General features: G+C 40.5%; 1 protein-coding gene across 1 annotated transcript in view; it reads left to right on the top strand.

Annotated features, from left to right (window-relative positions):
• ELOVL2 (ELOVL fatty acid elongase 2) overlaps positions 1-18,068 on the top strand; it is a 37,996-nt gene extending 19,928 nt beyond the window's left edge. Inside the window, exons 2-8 of the mRNA XM_042808626.1 lie at positions 362-425; positions 5,452-5,639; positions 11,539-11,616; positions 12,516-12,687; positions 13,727-13,851; positions 14,646-14,780; positions 15,219-18,068. Of these exons, the coding sequence (XP_042664560.1) occupies positions 362-425; positions 5,452-5,639; positions 11,539-11,616; positions 12,516-12,687; positions 13,727-13,851; positions 14,646-14,780; positions 15,219-15,347 (891 nt within the window). The 3' untranslated portion in view covers positions 15,348-18,068. The remainder of the gene's footprint in view (positions 1-361; positions 426-5,451; positions 5,640-11,538; positions 11,617-12,515; positions 12,688-13,726; positions 13,852-14,645; positions 14,781-15,218) is intronic.

The following is an 18,068-nucleotide window of genomic DNA, read 5'->3' as shown; positions in this document are numbered from 1 at the left end:
ATAGATAGATAGATAGATAGATAGATAGATAGATAGATAGATAGATAGATAAAACAGAAGAATATTTACAAGAGAGAAAACAACATCCATCACGGATGCTGTGATGATTGTTGATCATTTGTAAACCTCACTTCCAACATGGTTTCCAGCAGCGAGGCCTTTATTGTCATCTACACAACAGTCTGCCCTCATTTTATCTCTAAAGAAGTTTGGTTTTTTTCCCAGGAGACATGATGTATCATACCCTAGAAATACCTGAGCTCTTTGCCAGGTTAATTGCTTGTTTAATTGTATTGTCCATGTGAGCTATAAGATGTCTCTATCCTATATCTTTATTTTTTATGTATTCATTTATTTTTAGGAGCACCTGAAAGCTTTTGACCGGGAAGTAAATGCATTTGTGGACTATATGTTTGGACCTCGAGGTAAGCTGCTCCACCTACAGTCCTTTTGGGAAACCTTGCCCATCCAGATTACCACTCAAATATTCTGATAGTTAGAAACACTCAACAGCCAACGTTTTCTCTCTGAATAGTTTGTAAAATTGAAAAATATGAACTAGGCAGAATCATGAAATATTCCTAGGCAGGAAAATAACACTGTTGTAGGAATTCTGTCAAAGCTCTGCACTTATAGAAAGCCAATTCATTTCTTGCTTTGATTGTTTGACGTATTACCTGTAACACAAATTAAAACCAGTCACATCATACTGCAGATGAAAAAAGAAATGAAACATTTTTTTTCAAGCTTGCAAATATCACTAATTTTTAGAGTCCGTTGTTTCTGAAAATATAATAAGATTTCAGCTTTACATCTCAGTATAAATTTAAAAAATGAAAACTTTGATTTTTCTGAAAGTGGAAGTTCTGTTCTTGGGGGAATGACACTCAGTAATCTAGGCATCGTTTGGCCCATCTACCAAACAAAAGCATAGTTCAGAAGGATGCTCAGCACAGCAGCAATAAAGCACTTTTAGCACTTTGCAGGATCACACCCACAATTTCAATAACCTGATAGATGGTGTGCAAGAACAGGTGCATCTTTTGATGCTGAGAATAACCTGAATTACCATAGTGCTTGTTTAGCAGAACTTGGAGGTGCCTAGTTTCAGTCCTAAGAGAGCACAGGTAACAGCCGTAACAACAGTTAGAGCCAGGGACAAAAATAATGAAGTAGGACTGCAGAAAGAAAGAGAAGGGCTACTGCAAGGTGAGGATGGAAATGTCAAAAATCAGGATTAAGATTAGAACAGGGCCAAGCAACTAAAGTGAAAAGCAAGAGAAGAGTTTAGACAGCAGACCCAGCCATCAGGGAAGGCTCTTGTGAGGCAATCTGCTGCTGGTAGGCCTGGTTTTCAGGGTGTCCAATTTCAGGAACAGTGCTTAAAGCCAAAATTGCTGCTGGTGGGGATGGATGATATGTTCTCATTTTGTTACAGTAGTATTCTCTAAATTGCAGAAACAGTTCTTGCTTATTTAGGAGGAGAAGGGAAAGAAAACTGTAACATTCTTAAAACCAATAAATTCTCTTTCTTTTTTTTTTTTTTTTGCTGTCTGGCTGAGTACAAAATGTTTTCCATCCTTTCTGCTGTAGATGCAGAGCTTGAAAGAAAGCTTTCTAGTGAATAAACAACAGCTTGGGAACCGCAGCAGAAGCAATTAAACAAACTCATTCTATCTGCCTTAATTAACAGCCTCTACAGTAATGTATTTTAATAGTATCAAAAACCAAAACCTGATTATTAGCATAAAAGTACTGCTGTTGTTTTTTTTTAATGGGAGTGGAATTCTCCACCACTTCTCTTTCCTCACTGGTTCAGAATACATTTTTTTGAAGGGGCAAGTTGTAGTCAGTCCAACACAGAGTCCAACACAGATCTCTTTGGATTTTTACAAAGCACTTCAGTTGTGTACCATCTGTAATACTTGCCAAGTACATCACCATCATCACCATCCCTCTCCAGACATAAATGCTGAAGATAGCGTTTGTTTCTCCATGCCTCTTCACCATGCTCTTTTATTTGGAACTGGTTGTGTAATGATGCTGCATCACGCATTTCAGGTGTAAGAAAGCTTCCTCCAAAATGTTTACACCCATAAATCATTCACAGTCATACGCAAACTGTTTTAAATCGGATAGAATGGCCCCGCAAACCAAAATCTAATGAATTCTTGGGAGAGTTTTCCCAGTTGTCTAAAAGCAACAAGTGATCCCCCTTCTTTCTCTGCACGAGTTTTCATATACTATACCCACTTCATTCGGCAACAAGACAGCTTACAAATAAACATCAGTGCTCTATTCTTTTCAAATCGGTCCCATATATGTGGCCTATATTTTAGGTAGCAACTCTTGAAATAGGAGAATCACTACACTGGCTATAGTTATCATTACTTGATGCCAAATTAGGGACAAAACCAGGCATGAGTTCCTGGATGCAATCTTTGCTCACAGTTGTAGTTACCAGATTAACACAAACTGCAGTACTGCACAATTAGAACAAGGGGTGTGCTGTCAAAGATACAAATTTGATTGAGATGAAGGTCTCTTTTGTGCTTGTGCTTTTCACTGCCAGCTGGACTTTGCACACAGATTTAGATCAAATTTACATTTGACCTTACAGACCAAGTCCTTTGGATCAGGGAACAGAAGATGCATACATACTTATCAGTTGCATCTCTTGATAAGAAGTGGTCTTACAAATTGATTTTTGTCCATGTTACCCTGGATGGACTATCTATACAGAAGACAAAATGATTAAGAGTGAAAAAAGCATGTTGCTCTGGAAAAAAAAAAAACTTTTTTCAGGGCCTTCATGTTCTACTGATATTATTTAGCATTACACAAAGCAACACTGAGTTGTAGGACCCAAATCTAGTTAATGGGTTGCTTTTTTTAATCTGTCAAAGAAGCAAAAGAATAGACATGTTTTAACAAAGTAGGATAAAGTAGTGAGCGCTCTCTCTACTCAACTGAATATAAACACTAGTAAAGCATTGCTGCAGAACCATCTACCCTCAGCATCTGAAAAGATCAGAATCTACTCACACAACAGCTGGCCAAAGCTATGCAGTGACCTCAATCAAAACGTTTCTCAGCCTCACTGATAAAAGACCGATAGGTCTAAAGAGCCTGGGAGGCTTGCCACTCATTTCAAAGGAGCCAAGATTTCGCCCCAAAAGCCTGGCACATCGTGGCCAGTGGCTGTGAATGAGCTTATTCACAGAACAGCCAGCTTGGGTGCGCCTGCTCCTACTCGTGTTGTCATCCAGCATTTTCACACTGTGGTTTTATTCACTGCAGTAGTCTCAAATTCAGATAATGGATGGGTTCAACAGTGTAAAAATAATGCTTCCTCTCATTGACACTGTATTCCTTGAACATAGAGTAACCTACTGCCAGTCAATATAAATACTCCAGCTTTTTGTTTTGTTTTGTTTTTTAATACAGTCCCTTTCCTTTGCCTTCCCACCACTTAAAAATCTCCCACTTTTGTGATTCAAAGACACGGAAACAAAACGATTAGGATTTTCTGGCTGCTTTTTACTGATAACTATCTTACCCTTCAAGGTACCAAGGTCAAGTAGGAAAACTATCAGTAAGGAAACTGGTTTTAACAATTTCTCTAGACACCTGAAAATGAAACAGATCATAAACTTGTCATGCTGACCTGAGCAAACACGAGCAGTTTTGATTTTGTATGGATCAGGCCACATGGTTGTGGCCACTCACTGCAGAGGAAAACCTAGCTTTCTGAGGGCATATTAGGACAGATCTGGCACTGTTTAATTTGTATTCTTGTCTCTTCTAATTGCTTTTCCTTGTTGAGCAAACATACTGCTTACTTATCTGATACCAGTTGGCCTTTGGGCAAACAAGCTTTGTAAACCAAACGTTGTCTCCTCCAATGGGGAGATCTTTTCTAGAGAGCACTCTTGCTGATATGACTGCTTTCTTCATCTTCATTTAGGAGAAACCAGTTAAATAAGTTAAACCCTTTCACTCCTGAGATATACACTAGATCATCTCTTACACATACAACCTTCACCAGTCCTCTGACTTCTGTGTCCTGTTTAGAGGCCACATGGGAGCAGAATTATCTCAAAAACATCCATTCCAGAGCTCCCCAAACCTCTTGTCACTTTTGAAAGGGTTGTTGGAAGCATTTTACTCTCACAGTTGGTCACATTAAGATGACCTTAAATAGGTATTGAGACCTGAAAATAGAAAACAGGCTCTCTACATTGATAACCTACAGCAAAGCAAGGCCACTCTTCAGGAAGGGTGGTGCTTTGCAATACATGGTTGTGCTTTCGTGTCTGGTTTAGCCATACTCCTCTCCTCTACTGGGGAGAGGAGCTGTTTTGGGAGTCCAGAAGGAAAAAGCAAAACCAGGAGAGCACTGGATTGAAACACAGGCTGAAAACACATCTCTCTTCATGCACTGTGAACACCTGTCCTTGAACCTAACACCTTTTAATTAATGTAATGTCAGTGTTTGTATAAAACGTACTAAATTTTGAACAGTTTCTGAAAGCAGAACTGCACAATAGCTTCTCTCTAACTTACTTCTTCACATACAGATTTAGAACAGCCTTTTTGAAAAACCATGATGCTCCTTGTTATTTCCTCAGATAAGTGCCCAAAGAATGCTGTTGTGATGAATTAACTTCAAATTTTGCTCCGTGTTGAAAAAAATAAATAGAAAAAAAAATTCTCTTACTTATGATATCCAGCTGCTCATAGGGCAACAGAACAGTCCCTGCAGATTGGCATGCAGGATTAGGCTTTGCTCATACACACTGAACTATCTGATTACTGTCAATGAGATTACTTGTGTGAGTAAGGCAAGCAGGATTTGACCTTAATATTGCATTCCAGAATCAGGCAAATGGAACAGAAACCATGAGAAAGCAAGCTTTTACATTAGTAAGTATCTTTGACAACCATCAAAGTAATCATTTGCAATTTCTTTTTTAAATACAATGTTTTTGGAAAAAACTTTGTAGAAATGTTTTCCATCTAAAGCATTTTACTTTCATATGGACATAAATGCAAAGTTAATGTGTGAATTGACAAGCTTTCATGCATACTTCATATTTAATACTATCTTCAAGCTGTCCGTCCATGAACAGGCTAAGGTGTGGTGTAACTAAATATTAAGTTAACACATTAATTAAAAGGCAGACAGGATTATTTTCTTCTTTTCATTTTCTCATTCTTGCTAAAATGAGGAGGTGAAAGCAACCTTAGGTTGCTATGGAATGTTTTTGTGTGGCTTTCACCACATTCTCTGAACTAGTGTGTCACATAGGGGAGGAAATAGCAGTGGATGGCTCTTAAGGTGAGCAGAGCATGGCAGATCCACTCTCAGGCTTTTCACAATATGACCTGCCATATTTTAGCAGTATTTCACTACAACATTAATTGCTTCCTGCATGCATTTCTTTTCAGATTCCAGAGTTAGAGGATGGCTCCTTTTGGATTCTTACCTTCCCACCTTTTTCCTCACTGTGGCATACCTGCTGTGCATATGGCTGGGCAACAAGTTCATGAAGAATAGGCAGCCTTTCTCCCTTAGGGCTCACCTCATTGTATATAACCTGGGGATTACACTGCTCTCCTTGTACATGCTCATAGAGGTAAGTGTTCTTCAATGCAGCACAGCTGACAAAGGTGAGAAACATACATTTTTTAGCAAAAGAAAAACTTAGAAGCATAATTTTACAAGGAAATTTGATATCAACAGCAAAGTAAATTTAACATCAAGCACATAGCAATTGGGCAGACTTGCAGAGTACCTCCCCAGATTAGCTCTCAGCCAGTTTCAGCTGTCCTTTCTGAGCTCCAGTCCATCCCTGGAGACAACTGACCACTGCCAGGGCAGCGTTTACAAGTTTGGATTTGAATCTAAGCAGTCGCTCAGCTAAAACAGGCCCACATCTCGTTCAGCACACAAGTACGTTCAAGGATTGTTTTTCATTTGCATGACTGTTGATGGAATTATTGTTTTGAACAAATGCCCATATTTAAATGTATACTGATTTACATGAGAGTTGGTACTGATTTATTATACTGGCAATTCAATGGTATTTTTCTACTGTCCTGACTAAAAAGCTTCCATCACATGGCCAGATAATAGAAACATTAAACATCAGACAGATGATAAAAACCTGCCACTTCAGCCAAGAGTGGGTGCTCTGGGGACTGGGAGGATGAATGTGATCTCATAGATTATTTCCTGAGTGTTTATCAGGAAGGACTGCTCACAGAAATCAGGATCCCTTCAGAACCAGAAGGGAGCTATGAAACAAACACTAGAAGACAAAAAAATCTAAAACACTTTTTGACTTGGCAAGAAAACGACTCAGGGCATCAGAAACCTGGGCTGAAGGTTCTGCTTGGTGTTAGTGTGATCTGTAGAGGTGTGAGCTGACACCACACATTCTTGCCTGTGCAGCTCTCTCAGCATTTCTTGCTTTAAGGGCTCTCAACTACACAGCAGTTTCCATGAGAAAACCAAGACTGTTCTTTTAGCTGGTCAGGAAACTGTGCTTCACTCAGAGGCCAAACAGAACCCTAAAAGGGTTTCAAGTTTTAAATTAATTTGAGCTAAACCCCAGGTGAGCGACCAGGTCAAAAAGCTAAACAGCAATTCAGATTTGTGCATTTGTGAAGTAGACAGAGAGTTGGAGGTGAAGTGGGACCTTGTGAGCTGGTCCTGGTCAAACCTCTGACTTCTGGAGTCACTCTGGGTATCTGAGAGCATAGGATGAGGCCCAGAACTAAGAAGAAACAAGCCCAATTATTGCTGGAAGGTCTGATGACTTCATACTGATTTTTCCCCAGAATTTACATTAACACTTCAGTGTTTACAACTCTGTACTGAAAATCTATACAGATATCTGTCTTTAGTAGCAAAACTCAACAAAAAGGATTGATTGTACTGAGAAATACTGCTCCCTACCCCTTATAAGCTGATTCGGCCTGCCACAAGCAAGTGAATAAGAAATTTGGCAAGTTGCAGGTGAATTAAGTGAACTTGTGTTTTGCTACCTTCATATCCTTGTAGGAACTGCATTGAATCACAGAATGGTTGGAGTTGGAAGGGACCTTTAAGACCATCTAGTTCCATCCCCCTGCTGTAGGCAGGGATACTTCCCTCTAGACTAGGTTGCTCAAAGCCCCATCCAGCCTGGCCTTGAACAGTTCCAGGGAGGGGACAGGAAGCTGGCTCCCTTCCAGTTGCCTCATTGCCCTTCCCAAGGCTAACTTCACTGCAGATGGCCACTAATTTGCACAAGTCCTCAGACAAGTCCCTTCAGACCTGGTCTCTGTAGCTGGAGGCTGCTGACTTGCATCACAGTACAGCTCTGGACTGTCGACCAGGCTGGCTGTACATTGCAGAAGCCACTCTTTCATGATAGTGTCTCTGTATAGAATAACTTGTTTCATAGCCTGTTTGCCTGGTTCCTATTCACAGCTTCTACTGTGAAGGAGCACAGTGGATGCTGAGACTTGCAGACCTGCCTGAGGAGCTTGAACGTCCCTTCTGAAGGGAAACAGGCAAATCATAGAATTGTTTGAGCTGGAAGGGACCTGTAAAGACCATCTGATCCAACTCCCCTGCAGTGATCAGGGATACCTACAGCTGTTGTAGGTATCAGGGATACCTACATCACACTGTTCAGAGCTCCAACCAGCCTGACCTGGAATGACTTTAGGGACGGGGCATCCACCACCTCTAAGGGCAACCTGTTCTGGTGCTTCACTGAACAGGAGGACAGAAATCTTCAGTAGTGAGTAAGGGTATAGTGTCTCCACATTTCAAAACACCTCATTTCCAAAGCCTCTCTGGCTCCTACTCCCTCTGTCTTAAATGGAAGGTAAGCTCTTTAAGACAGGAGTTGCCTATATTTAGAGCCTTCTCCACAGTAGTTTATGTAAACACAGCTGATCTCTCCAGTGAGTATGATTCAGGATTAATTCTTAATTAGAGAGATCTATAACAATGGCCTTATTCCTCCATCCTCCCACTTCATCTCCAACTCTGACCTCTGTAACAGAGATAAACCACAAAATAATGTGCTCTGTTATAAAGATGAATAACAAATTGTTCTACTTCTCTTCTTGGTTTTGTTTACAAGATGCCACACATCTTTTCTTGTGATAGCTTCAGAATGGAGTGGTTACTTCTTAGATGTTCAAAAGAAAAAGACCTTGTCTATGTTAGGAGTACATCCCAAATGCAGACTGTCCAATATGCTAGCTTTAATAAGAAACATGATAAACCAACTGATGATAAACCAACTGTGCTGCAATTCTTCAGCTCTTCACTGTGCCTAACCTAGTTTCACAGTCCTTTAACTGCAGCCAAATCATGCAACCTCAAGGCAGGAAGTCAGAGGTTGTAGCAAAAGCTCTTAACAAAATGTTTTTAAATCTTCAAAGGCAGATTTCCACTTCTGATCCAGAAGCTTTCTGCATCACACCAAGGGCATGAGATATCTCAGGGCCAATTTTAGCTCCATTAACTGCAAGTCCAACCAATCCCTTGAGTTCTCAAGTTGTACCATGTATGAAACAACTACTGTCATCTTAATAAAAATCAAAACCTTTAACAGTTTCACTGAATCAAGAACATGCCTTTCCTCTACACAAATCTATGCTTAATACTGCAAAGGTGCCAACTGTGAAGAGGAAACCAGCTTAATGTTAAAAGCAGTCTAGTCTTTATGTATTTTAAAATTAATTCATGGGCAAGCCAGCTCTCAGACCACACTCCATAGACCTGCAGGTTGAAATCTTCACAATTTTGTTGCTGAATTATACCTGGAAACAAGGCAGACAAACGCTGATGTCTGAATTGAGAAACTACTCCCATGATGTTACTCTTTATCATTAAGAGGAAAAGACAATCTCTATCAGTGTCTTAGCTTGCTTTCCCCAGCACTATCACAACTGTCCTATTTAAATTAAATCTCAGCTAGTTGTCATGCTTCCACCCGTCCTTGGTCAGTTGGGCACTGAGAAAACCAGGGCTCTGGGACCATCTAGGTCAGATTAAAAAGATCTAGAGATGTGTCATTAGCATATGAGTGGCGTGATGTCTCGAGTGCCTTTATCCTCAGGTAGATCCATGGACTTACTACAAATCCATAGGAGGTGAGCGAGGATTGTAAGCAAGTAACCTATCTGTGTGAGTAAGCAGGTCTTGCATGTGAGACCTGTCAATCCAAAGCAAAAGTCAGAGCTGCCTGCTGGGTGCTGAAGGAATAAAGCAGAATTGCACAAGTACTATGAGCCCAGTGCACCAAGCTTCTAGAGAGACCAGAATAAAATTCTTATACCTTGCAAGATTAGGAAAAAAGCATCATGATTACCTCTATTTTTCATTTTTCCAGGAGCTGAAAGTTCAATGCACAGCAAGTCTGAAGTTTCTGAATTAGATTTATGACCTGAAAGCAGATCATAAGTACCAAGATGATGGGAGGATTTCCAGGAGTTCAAGAATTGCATTCTCTGTATTCTCTGAGAGCAGAGAAAGGTCAAAAGCTTAATGCTAGCATAATTAGGGCCACCATTTTCAGCCCTACACATTGCAACTGGGATGACATCTCAGTATGATGCCAGGATAACAGAAGGCAAACTGAAATAAAATTGTATTTATTTCATTATTATAATGCCTAAAAAGAGAAACATGTGCTTCCTTACTGTGCAAATATTAAAAAGTAGAGCAGATAGAGCTTGAATATTGGAAGACCTGAGGAAAGTTTAAAAAAAAAAAATAAAAATCGTTTTAGATCCCAGTTGTTTTCAACTGTCCTGGAGTTTTGCTACAGAAGTCAACAGATTAACAAAATGACTTACTTTAATATTGTAACAAATAATTATTTAGTCCTTCACAAGTTGTCAAGCAGTTAGCAACCCTAAATTTAGCAGAGAAACAAGGACTGGTACTTGAGTTGATGGCCTCCTTTGAAGTAAGGCTTTTGTTAGGACAAAAAGACCATTGTAAGCTTAGGGGAGCAAGAAGAAAAGAACAATAAGAGCAATCAGAAGAAATGAGGTATGCTTTCTTACCATTTGGAGGAAAAGAAAAAAAAAAAGGAGAAAGTGCAAAATGTGGACAGCAAAAGGTCACTGACAAGGCTGTGCAAAACAGTGAAGCATCAGGACCAAAGTAACTGAGTTTTTTGAACAAATTAGAATGCAGCTTGGGTAGAATTACATTCCCAGGCATTCTTCTACCCTAAACAGAGTATTTGTTGAGAGAACTGAGGAGCTGACTTTGCTGCTCTCATTTGCAGTTCTTGCTGGACACATCATCCTCATAGCTCGGGTTTCATTCTCTGAATTCTCCATGTCTCTCCTAATGACCTTCCTGAGCTCTGCATTTAGGTACAACTTTTAGCCAGTTTGTTAACGAAGCAGCACTTGGTCTCACCTACTTTTTCAAGTAGGTTTTCGTAGAACATTACTGGAAATCAAGAGCAAAATTTCATATGACAAGGTTTATCACATCATACAAGGTAGCATACAAAAGCTGTCCAAGATAGGAGATACAATCTTCCAGTGTGTCACACTGGAACAGGTTGCCCAAGGAGGCTGTGGATGCTCCATCCCTGGAGGCATTCAAGGCCAGGCTGGATGTGGCTCTGGGCAGCCTGGTCTGCTGGTTGGTGACCCTGCACATAGCAGGGGGTTGAAACTAGGTGATCTTTGAGGTCCTTCTCAGCCCAGGCCATTCTATGATTCTATAAACAATACCATCACATTTAAAGAATTGTAAGAGCATTCACCATGTGAAAAGGAACACAACTGAGCCAGTAAGAATAATATGCTTAATATCAGAGAAACAGAGACCTAGTAACTGAATGCCCCCTGTCTAGTTCCCAGCTTCTCTTCCAGATACGTACCTGGCTCATTTCGTACCTCCCATTAGGTGAGCTGCTTTCCTTCTACACAGTAGATGGCCTCCTTGAAATTGGTCGTCTGTCCATTTCTCCACTCAGCACCACATATACTCTCCCCTTCTTCCTGCATTTAACAACATACAATACGGAGATTTGCTTATAGCATAAGGAAATATTTTTCCTTTTGCACTTCTTTGGATTTACCTTTTGTTTGCTTGGTTGGTAGCCGGGATTTTTCTCAAGGACAGCAAGGGTCTCCTTACTAGTAGGTCTGTCAAGCTCTGTTCATACTGTTCAGGAAACAGTAAAATATTCAGTTGTGAGCTTTAGAGTAAGGATCACTGCACTAAGTAACAAGAGATATTCATGGATGCCTGGAAGGCTGTAAAGCCAGAGAAATGTAAAAGGTGCACTATTTCAGTCCATATTTCCAAAAGAATTTGAAGCCTTTGCAAGTGTAAAACAGAAGATACTAGCAAGTTGTCTGGTCTGCAAGCATCAGTTTACAGAATGAATGGGAACTTACAATACTCTCATGACGTTGTTTTGCTTCAGAACAGCTACAGGAGAGGGGGAGGACTGCCTTGTCTATTTCCAAACATCACTGCTGTGTTTTCTATTCCAGCTCATCCTCGCCACGTGGGAAGGAGGCTACAACTTGCAGTGCCAGAACCTCCACAGCGCTGGGGAGGCTGACATCCGGGTGAGGACAGACAGCACTCAGCCTCAGCAGCAGTCCTGCAGCAAACAGATGTTTACTTCCTGATTCGGTGCAGATGCATCCTCACTATAGAAAGCATGGCAGGGAGCATTTTTACAAGCCATGCATCAGGACACACACGTATATACATACACACATATGCACGTATGTGTATGATTCCATGTGTGTATACATATACATACATATAGAGAAATGTTTTATATATATTTTTGTCCTGACTATGGAGAGTATATGGATCATTTTAAAACCTAGGAGAAAAATCAGTCACCTGCATTGTTGAGCTGTAGATGGAAATACATTCAAGCCAAACTCTAAACTCTAGAAAACTCCAGATCCCTTTTTGCTGCCTTGGCTCATCTCTAATTTCAAACCTCATTTCTGCATCACAGCAAGTCTGTGTGTTCAGCCCTGTTGCTTTCCAGATAACATCAGAGCTTGAGGGGGAGAGACTAGATAACCCATGATTTTCTTCAGCCTTCAAAATTTGTGTTTTGGCAAGGAAAATGTCAGTTAAATGCCTTTTCCCATCATCAAGAAAGTGTAAACAGAAACATCCTTGAAAGAAAATACATCTTTGATTAAAACAAACAAACGGAATGACTATAAGGCCCATCATTGAAGTATGTTTTTAAACTGTAAAAACATTCAGAATTGTTAACCATAAATTTATATTAGATGATCACATTTAAGAGTGATCAGTTCTCTACAAACTGCTTCATTCTTCAAAGAGAAATAAAACTCAAGCCAGAGGTTGTGCTCCTCCTTCAACATGACTTTGATGCCTTTGGAAGAGTAGTGCACCTAATGATGAAGTACAGCAGTTTTTAAGCCCTTTTTTGGACAGATATTGATCTCCTGATGCTTTGTTTTTGCTTTTACAGGTAGCCAAGGTGCTATGGTGGTATTATTTTTCTAAAGTAATTGAATTTGCAGACACTATCTTCTTTGTACTGAGGAAGAAAAGCAGCCAGATCACCTTCCTCCACGTGTATCACCATGCCACGATGTTTAACATTTGGTGGTGCGTTCTGAACTGGATACCTTGTGGGCAAAGTAAGTCTCTGTTCTGTCCATCACCTGAGGGATGCACCACCAGTAGCTGGAGGGGAATCACAGCACTGTGCAAAGCCAGTGCTTCCCTGCGTTACAGCACAGCATAGAGTTCACAGCTTGTCATTCAGAATTGCTGAACGTGTGCAGATCTCAGTGAAATTAAGAGCAAGGTTAAAAGTTCAGTGCAAAAAAGAAATGAAATGTTACGCCTTAGATTCTTCACTTAGCTGCCACAACTGCTCGTGTTTACATTTCTTCAAACAACTTTTAGACAGGTAATGAATGATACACAAAGGTTCAAAACCACTACCTGAATTCTGAACAGGGCAGCTCTGTCTGGTTCGTGCTGTCTTACACTTCGCACTGAAATGGCAGAAACATCAGCCTTCTGAGAGTCATTCCACTTAGATCTAACATATTTTACAACACTGACCTCAGACAGTGGTAAGGCACTGGCACTGCCCAGGAAAGAGATGGAGTCACTGAGGTTCCTGGAGGTTTCAAGAACCACGTGGATGTGGCACATGGGGACGTGGTTTAGCAGATATGGTGGCGATGGGCTGATGGTTGGACTAGATGATCTCAGCAGTCTTCTCCAACCTTAATGATTCTGCAATTCAAAGTGACTTAGCTTTTAAGACACCACAACAAGCTTCATCTCCCCTGCTGAGGTGGAGAAGGGCCACAGACCATTTACCAAAGGGTAGATAACTATTTCAAGTGTCTCATAACACACTTTTCCAGGGCTTTGTACAAGTGGAGGCTCCCTGCAGCCTTATCAGAGTTCATAAGAAAATTTAGAAAATAAGAAAACTAGCCACTGAATAAAGCAAGAGCAATGCTCAGATAAAGTCACAGCAGGTAAGCTTCATTCAGAGACAGGGTAAAGCACTCACTGCTGCATCAGAATGGCAAGCTGAGATGCACCCACAGCACAAAGTGAACATTACTCAGCAACACCTCCTGTGTACAGTAATGACATCTTGTCGCTTTTTAGCAGCTTACATCATAAAATGCTTTCTGCATTGCATTTTTATAGGTTTCTTTGGACCCACTTTGAATAGCTTTATCCATGTGCTCATGTACTCCTATTACGGACTGTCAGTCATCCCTTCTATGCGAAAGTATCTGTGGTGGAAGAAATACCTCACCCAGGCACAGCTGGTATGTGTCTACATTACTTTCATTTTTAATTGACAGAAATTCTTCAGAAATGCCAGAGGGAGCAAAAGGAATGGCAAGCAAATACTGACACTTGTAGCATTAAATTATAACAAAGCTATTATGAAGGTTAATTCATTAGTACAGCCCAGTAAAATTTAGTAACTGGAATGATGCTCAATAATTGTCACTTTTTTTTTAATTATTATTGGTGTCTCATTCAAGTGAGAATGAGATTCCTTCTAACAAGATATGTAACTATGATACAACTATAAAATAGAGGATGACATAAACAGCTCTTGGACAACAAGATAGAAGCTGTGGTTCACAGCCCTAAACATTGACAGCTCCCCCTTCTCTGCCATTTTTACTTTGGTTTTCCCTGTCCCTGACTAACACCAGTCTGTCTAACCTTCTTGCACCTTGGATTTCCTTTTTTCTGTTCAGACTTGTAAAGCTATTGCCTCAAGTCTCCAGTGTTTTCTCAGGTTTCTGCTCAGAGACAACACTGTACTTGCAAGACACAGCCTAGAAGACTAACAATTCCTATTAAAAGAGCTTTCATTTTGCCAACCATTTGACCTAAAAACTCCTGGAAACATCCAGCTCCATTATCTTTTTTTTTTTTTAAAAGTCATAAGAGCATCATTTTAACCTAACCCTCACAATACATTCACGTGTTCAGAAAGGAACCACTCCAAGTTTCAAAGAGCAGAACTAGGTAAGGTTATTACACAGGATTTAGCTGTTGTCAGTCCTTCCTTAGTAAACATTCAGGCACGATCTTTTTACTCCAGATCCAGTTCCTGCTCACCATTGTGCACACGCTCAGCGCAGCTGTGAAGCCGTGTGGGTTTCCCTTTGGCTGCCTCATGTTCCAGTCTTCCTACATGGCCACACTGGTCATCCTCTTCGTTAACTTTTACATTAAGGTAAGCAGCCTCTCTCTCTCTTTCCCCTTTTGAGAAGGACAAGGAGAGGGGGAAAACATTTTTGCACATTGCTCTTGTTGCAAACCGTATGCCAAACAGGTAGAACAAGGGTCAGTACTTAAAATAAGTTCACACTCACATCTATATGTGAATATACACGTTTTTAGCAAGGACTGTTCCAGCCTGCCTGCATACATACAGCATCCAGTGAGAAAGGCTTAAAATCCTTCTTGACACCAAGAAGTATTACAGGTAATACCAGTCAGGTTATATCATGTGCGGCAGCAAAACTAATGCTGTTCCCTTAAAGTGTGAAGCAAGTGTATATCCACATCAACAAACACTAGGCATCTCTATTTTACAGTTAACCAGAAATAGTATTCAGCTTTTATTGCTTTAAACAAATGCAATTAGCTACTCGAAATTTTGCTTTTGTAGACATACCAGAAAGCACCTTCAAGAACAGCTGCAAAGGAAACCCCTGTCACAACAGAAGTCAAGAATGGATTCCATAAGAACTACTTTGCTGCTTCAAATGGATTCCTGAACAATAAGAAAGCACAATAAGTACAGTACTTCCTGGGATCTTCTTTTTTCTAAGAAAAAGAAAAGAAAAGAAAAAAATGAAACAAGAGACTGAATTACAGGCTTTAGCTTAAAACCTATTTGATTACATCTATCGGTTATTTGTACCAGACACTCATTAATGTATTGCTATTTAAGTTTTAACACAATGAGTAAGTTTATTTGCCCTGTCATAGAACACCATCAGAACAATAAGGCCAACATCTTTCTCACGTGAAAAAGAAAATATTCATGATTTGTACTGCTGGCATAAAAACACCTTATAAAGCACTGGATGGAAACGTTCAGAGTCTTCAGAAGGTTAGGGCTCTGCTAGACTGACACCTTGAGCACTTCCTCCTATGAAGACAGGCTGAGGAAGTGGGACTTGTTTAGCTCAGGAAAGAGAAGGTGCCGAGGAGATCTTACTGGGGCCTGCCAATACTTGAAGGGAGCTTATAAGGAGGAGAAAGACCGACTCCTTACAGTCTGATACTGATAGAAAAAGGAGGAATGGTTTTAAACTATAAAAGGAGAAATACAGATTAGTTATTAGGAAGGAACTCTTCACTAAGAGGGAGGCGAAGCACTGGCACAGCTGCCTGGAGAGGCTGTGGATGCCCCATCACTTCAAGTGCTCGAGGCCAGGTTGGATGGCAGAGGGATGGAACTAGATGATGCATAAGGTCTCATCCAACCTAAGCCATTCTATGATAAATGGATTTTGGAATAAACTGGAGCTCAGCAACTTAGAGAAGATAGGTTCTTGGAGTGTAAACATGCACAAAGTTGACCATATACAAATACTTTATCTGAAGCAAAAAAAAAAAAAAGTGTGCTAAATATTCACAAAAGGTGAAGGAAGCATTTGAAGTAAACCTCAAAAGGAGCCAAGTACATCATAAAGGAATTCCTGCACTTTCTACAGTAGGGGAAGCAAATCAATTTCCAGCCTGCAGTTGTGATTCCACGTCTCACAAAACAAAACAAAACAAAACAAACAACAAACAAACAGCAGAGTGCTGCTGCTTCAATTGGCTGTGTTTACCTCCCACTTAAACGATTACAAATTAAAAACAGCTTAGGTTAGCTTTGGGAACCTTTGCTGTGCCTTTTTCTAACCTAGCCCCCTTCAAAGTCTCTAACAAAGTAGTCACAGCCTCTTGTCCTTCCCCTTTTCCACCGTGAAATAGTTGTGGGCTCCTCCAGCCTGATGTATTTAAATTCTTTCCACAAAAATCCCTTTGTGATCACGACAGCCCTCCCATCACCCTGTGGGATCCCAGTTAGGAAGGAAAGGAACCACACATGCAAAGCCATAGAATATAACAGAACGTAGAATATCCTGAGTTGGACAGGATCCTAAGTAATCCAAAGTCTTACAGAAACAGCTGAGGGAACTGAGATTGTTCAGTCTGAAGGAGACCCCAGGAAGACCTTATCACTCTCTACAATGACCTGAAGTTAGAGTGAGATGTCAGCATGTTCTCCCAAGTAACTAGTGATAGGATGAGAGGTAATAGCCTCAAGTTGTACTAGGAGAGGTTCAGGCTGGATATTAGGAAGAGCTTCTTCTTAATGAGTGGTTGACTGGCACAGGCTACCCAGGGAATTGGTGGAGCCACAGTCCCTGGAGGTATTCAAGAAATGTGTAGATGTGTCACTAAAGACACAGTTAAAGGGCATGGTAGGGAAGGGTTGGCAGTTGGACTAGATGATCTTAGGTCTTTTCCAACTTTAATGATTCTTTGAGGATCATTGAGTCCAACTCCTGACTCTACAAAGAACCACCCAAAAATCAGATCATGTGTCTGAGAGCCAGCAGGGAACAAAACAGGGAACCAAACAGCAGCACGGACCCACAGAGAGAGGAAGCGTTCCATCAAGTCCTGTTCCTCTGATCTTTCTCCACATCCCGAGCCAGTTTTCCCCTTGAGCTGATCTTCACCATGGAGGTCTTGGAGACAGTAGGTGCAAAGGGAGGAAGTCTTGTCCCAGGACAAGAGGCTGGCTGGCCAGCCTAGCTGGTAACAGCATGGCTGCAGCCACAATAAGTGCTTATAGAGAGCAAGGAAAGGGCATAAAGAAGTCATACAGACTGGGGGAAGAACAGGTGTTTGACCAGTGGAAGCTTCCAACCTCTGCAGATATCAGCGTAAGACAAGGACCACCACTAGAAAGAATAAAGGCAGAGAATATCATAAGAACCAGCAAAGTAGAACACCAGGCAAACAGCTGAACCATTTGTCTATGAAAGGCAACAAATGGTTGCATGTCCAAGCACGGGTATTAGGATGAACTGAGTCCTTTTACATTTCAATGTAAATGGTATTTAACTACCAGCATGGACAACGTAAGCACGTTAAAAGTTAAAGTGCATTATGGCAACAAACCTCACAGGAATTGATTGTCTTTTGTTTTGCTTAAACCTCATAAAAAGAAAAAAAAGAAAAAAAATAAATGCCTTACTTGAAGCTCAAAGGGCTGAGGGGAAAAAAAAAAAAAAAGAAAAAAATAGGAAGAAAAAAAACCAACCACCACCAAGATGGTCTCACCTTGCAGATCCAGGCCAGTCAGGAAGGCTGGAATAAGATGTATTTTAAATCCTTCAAATCTGTCTTAACATCTTCAAAATGCTGCAACTATGAAGAAAAAGAAGCAGTGACTTCTTAAACCGATTTTCCTGTAAAATGTAACAATGTAAATAAACAAGTTTTAATATCA

The sequence above is a fragment of the Centrocercus urophasianus genome, unplaced genomic scaffold, assembly GCF_019232065.1.
Source record: "Centrocercus urophasianus isolate 14NV4802_14NV808 unplaced genomic scaffold, USGS_Curo_1.0 seq_11, whole genome shotgun sequence".
Classification (NCBI taxonomy): domain Eukaryota; kingdom Metazoa; phylum Chordata; class Aves; order Galliformes; family Phasianidae; genus Centrocercus; species Centrocercus urophasianus.
This window is presented reverse-complemented; position numbering and strand designations above follow the sequence as displayed.